This window comes from Bombyx mandarina, chromosome 05 (genome assembly GCF_030267445.1).
Source record: "Bombyx mandarina strain Sakado chromosome 05, ASM3026744v2".
NCBI lineage: Eukaryota > Metazoa > Arthropoda > Insecta > Lepidoptera > Bombycidae > Bombyx > Bombyx mandarina.
Genome location: NC_143212.1, coordinates 17,769,560 through 17,772,860, shown reverse-complemented (window position 1 = coordinate 17,772,860; position 3,301 = coordinate 17,769,560). Strand labels below are relative to the sequence as shown.

General features: G+C 44.5%; 1 protein-coding gene across 1 annotated transcript; it reads right to left on the bottom strand.

Moving 5' to 3' along the window:
• Positions 1–300: 300 nt before the first annotated feature.
• On the bottom strand, positions 301–1,935 carry shps (putative monoamine oxidase sheepish). Its single transcript, XM_028184633.2, has one exon. The coding sequence runs from the start codon at positions 1,933–1,935 to the stop codon at positions 301–303; it is 1,635 nt and encodes a 544-aa protein (XP_028040434.2).
• Between the last annotated feature and the right edge of the window lie 1,366 nt (positions 1,936–3,301).

The window sequence follows — 3,301 nt, the reverse complement described above, 5'->3', positions numbered from 1 at the left end:
TCGATATTGGATGTGACCAGAATGTAATCTAAATAGCATCGCCTGTTCAAGGTATACGGATAAGATTCATAGTTAATCAATATCGACTTACATTGGCAGTGTCAAAATAGCCAGAGCTAGAACTTTATTGTACCGTATGCTATTTTACAAATATTGTTGCGATTAGAGCTAAACGTTCGTCAATAAAGTATTGTAAAGATTTTAACAAAATGTTTGGTATCATGAAGGCCGATTTAATCTATTACAAATAATTGGAATCGTAAAAACTTTAAAGGCTACTTAAAAAACACAAGACTCAGCTTATTTCCGGAAATAAGACCTCACAACACGTAAGCCGTAATACGCAGCAGCAGAGTACACCAGTAAATGTATACCATTAGCAAAATTTACGTGGGAATACCACCTTTGAACAGGGCTATCTTCCAGAAACCGTGGCCAATCTGCCGTACTCCGATCCTCGTATGTCTGAGCTTGCGGACGGAGGCTGGTCAGTAGATTAAGGTAGGCAGTGTGCCCAGCTTCCAGAGCAGCAGCAACGTCTCCATCGGCGAATATGTCCAACGTTCCCCACTCTAAGTGTTTCGGACTCCCTTCGCCTGTTAGCTCTTTAAGTGCTACGTAATCTCCACACCTAGGTATGAACAAATCCGCTATGTTTGTCTCTTTGTAGTTCACTGGGGAACTTGCGTTATTTCCGAATAGTTTTATAAGTTGTTCTATGACGGCTTCTTTACTGTCCCCGTCACTCTCATCACGGACCATCAAATACCCGATCAATGAGGGATATTTCTCTAAGCTACCAGTCGTAGACATTTCTGGTTTCTCCATTGCCCAGATGATTGGACCACGTATGCTGAGAATGTCACCGCTGTAGCCCAATTTCGTCCAAAAGTTATCTTCATATTGTATAACAAACCTCCTGGCACGACCCGGAATCATGGCGCGAATCTTATTAGCCAAATTTACCGCCAGCAGCTCATCCTCAACTCGAATGCTGTCGAGCTGGTCAGGTTTTAATGCCATCGCCAACAAATTACACACATAATCTGTTTCGCCTTTTATTGTTTCAAGAATAACTTGTTCATCAGAGTATGTCCTTATTTCCTTAATAGATTTAGCGGACAGAGTAATGTCAGCGATGCTCTGCTGCAGTTTTTTCTGGAGACGTTTCCGACAGTGACCCAAAGTCTTCTCCCTAAACTTTGTATTATTTCCATCTAAATGGTTTTTAGTACTGCCGGTCCTGTAACATTGATGAAGATAGAATAACACAGACACAGAATTAGCCGGTGCGCCACAGACCAGCTTAACGGTAGATCTCATTATTTCTTTAGAAGTTGGAAACAACAATGCCCCCCGTATATGACTTTCCATACACGTCTGATCGTAATATCTTAACCTATTTCTTTCTGCTTGCAAATCTACTTTGTGTCTCTGAAATAAGTCCTTCATGCTCTGATCTAACATGTTCTGGTATTGGTTAATCTCGAACCTCTCCATCACGCTGAGATAGTCGAACTCGTGGAAGTCATTGGTACATTCTACAGTGTTACCGTTTTGGTGCTGGAACAGCTTGGTCAACCTAGTCCTGACTCTTTCCGGGGCTATTATGACGTCTGGAAGGGGCACGTGGAATTCTTTGGCATATTTAGCTAGATAAAACCGCGCAACATTCTCAATCATTTGCTTAGCGGTTCCTTGAAAATCCGACTCGGTTATGATATCCTGGCTGTCCCTTTCTACATCTTCGAAGACAACATTGTACTTGGAATAGCTTTGTGTCTGTCCCGCCAGGTCTAACACGACAATATCCATAGAATCTCCGAACCTCCTCTTTAGCTTGTGAGCGGCCACGATCCCTGGTAAACTGCATCCTAAAATAATTACGTCAGCTTTAACACTCTTCTTATGAGTTTCATCGAGTTTCTGTACCATTTGTGTATTTAGAATTAAAATAAAGTATGAATAAAATATTTCTAAAATGTTATTATGTAAACAATATTTAGTTCCATGATCGGCTCAAAAATGGCAGCTAGTTGTCACATTCACAAATCCATGTTTACTAAAAAGGTTTTGTTTCACTGAGCAGATTTTTACTTAACATTTTATTTTATTTTATTTCTGAGACAACTCAAGAATGGAAAAACGCTGGAGATGATGGTATAACAACTGAGCTATTGAAGGCAGGAGGAACACCTCTGTTAGTAGAGCTACAGAAGCTCTTCAGTCACGTCATTCACCGCGGAAGAACTCCGAAGGCGTGGAACAACAGTATTGTGGGCCTCTTTTTCAAAAAAGGAGACAATTTAAAGAACTACAGACAAATCTCTCTCCTGAACCGCATATACCTAGTCTTGCCATAAATACTGAGACAAAGGAAAAAAAATGTCTATTGCAAATAACATTTATTACTTTTACAGTGTCTTAGTTTAATACATAAATATAAAACAATTTAAAGTATAAAAAGCTTATTCGAAGTGGTCTCCATTGACTGGAATACAAATTTCTCATCCGTAAACAAAAAATTCTCATCCGTAAACAAAAAATTTCTATGACCTCCCTTAGCGTACCGCTTCAGTAGTTGTTTCGATTTTACCACCCTATTCTCTTTTAAATTATCAGTTAAGAAATGACCAGTACGTCTCTTATAGGCTGCAAGTCCTAAGTCATCTTTTAAAATACGCGACATGGTTCTAGGTGTTATCTTGCAACACACGACCTGGACACGGCGGAGCATACGCTCGCTGTCTGCCCCGCTTGGGAGGTGCAGCGCCGTGTCCTTGTCGCAAAGATAGGACCAGACTTGTCGCTGCCTGGCGTCGTGGCGTCGATGCTTGGCGGCGACGAGTCTTGGAAGGCTATGCTCGACTTCTGCGAGTGCACCATCTCGCAGAAGGAGGCGGCGGGGCGAGTGAGGCAAAGCTCTCCTCACTACGCAGAAACCCGCCGCCGCCGAGCAGGGGGTCGGGACCGGGGTCCCGTCCGTAACCCGGCCCCCTAAGAGCTTCGGGCTCCACCCGCTTTGTGCGGGGAGGAGCTTAGGCGTGGGGCAGCGTGGTAGGTCGCGTTCCCCCGACCGCTCCGGGGGAAGGTGTAGCGCGGCGCTATCAATCGGGCTCTTGGCCCGTCGACCGAGGGAACCGGCGGTCATGTTGCTGGCGGCCGCCGGTCCGGCGTCTGGGGGACGGCGGGATGGATGTAATGTGCTCTGCGTAAACCCTGTCCCGCCGTCTCAATAACTCCGACTGGGTTCCCACCCGGTCCGGGGTAGGGCGCTGGCTGTGAGCGGCAGGAGTTTTTA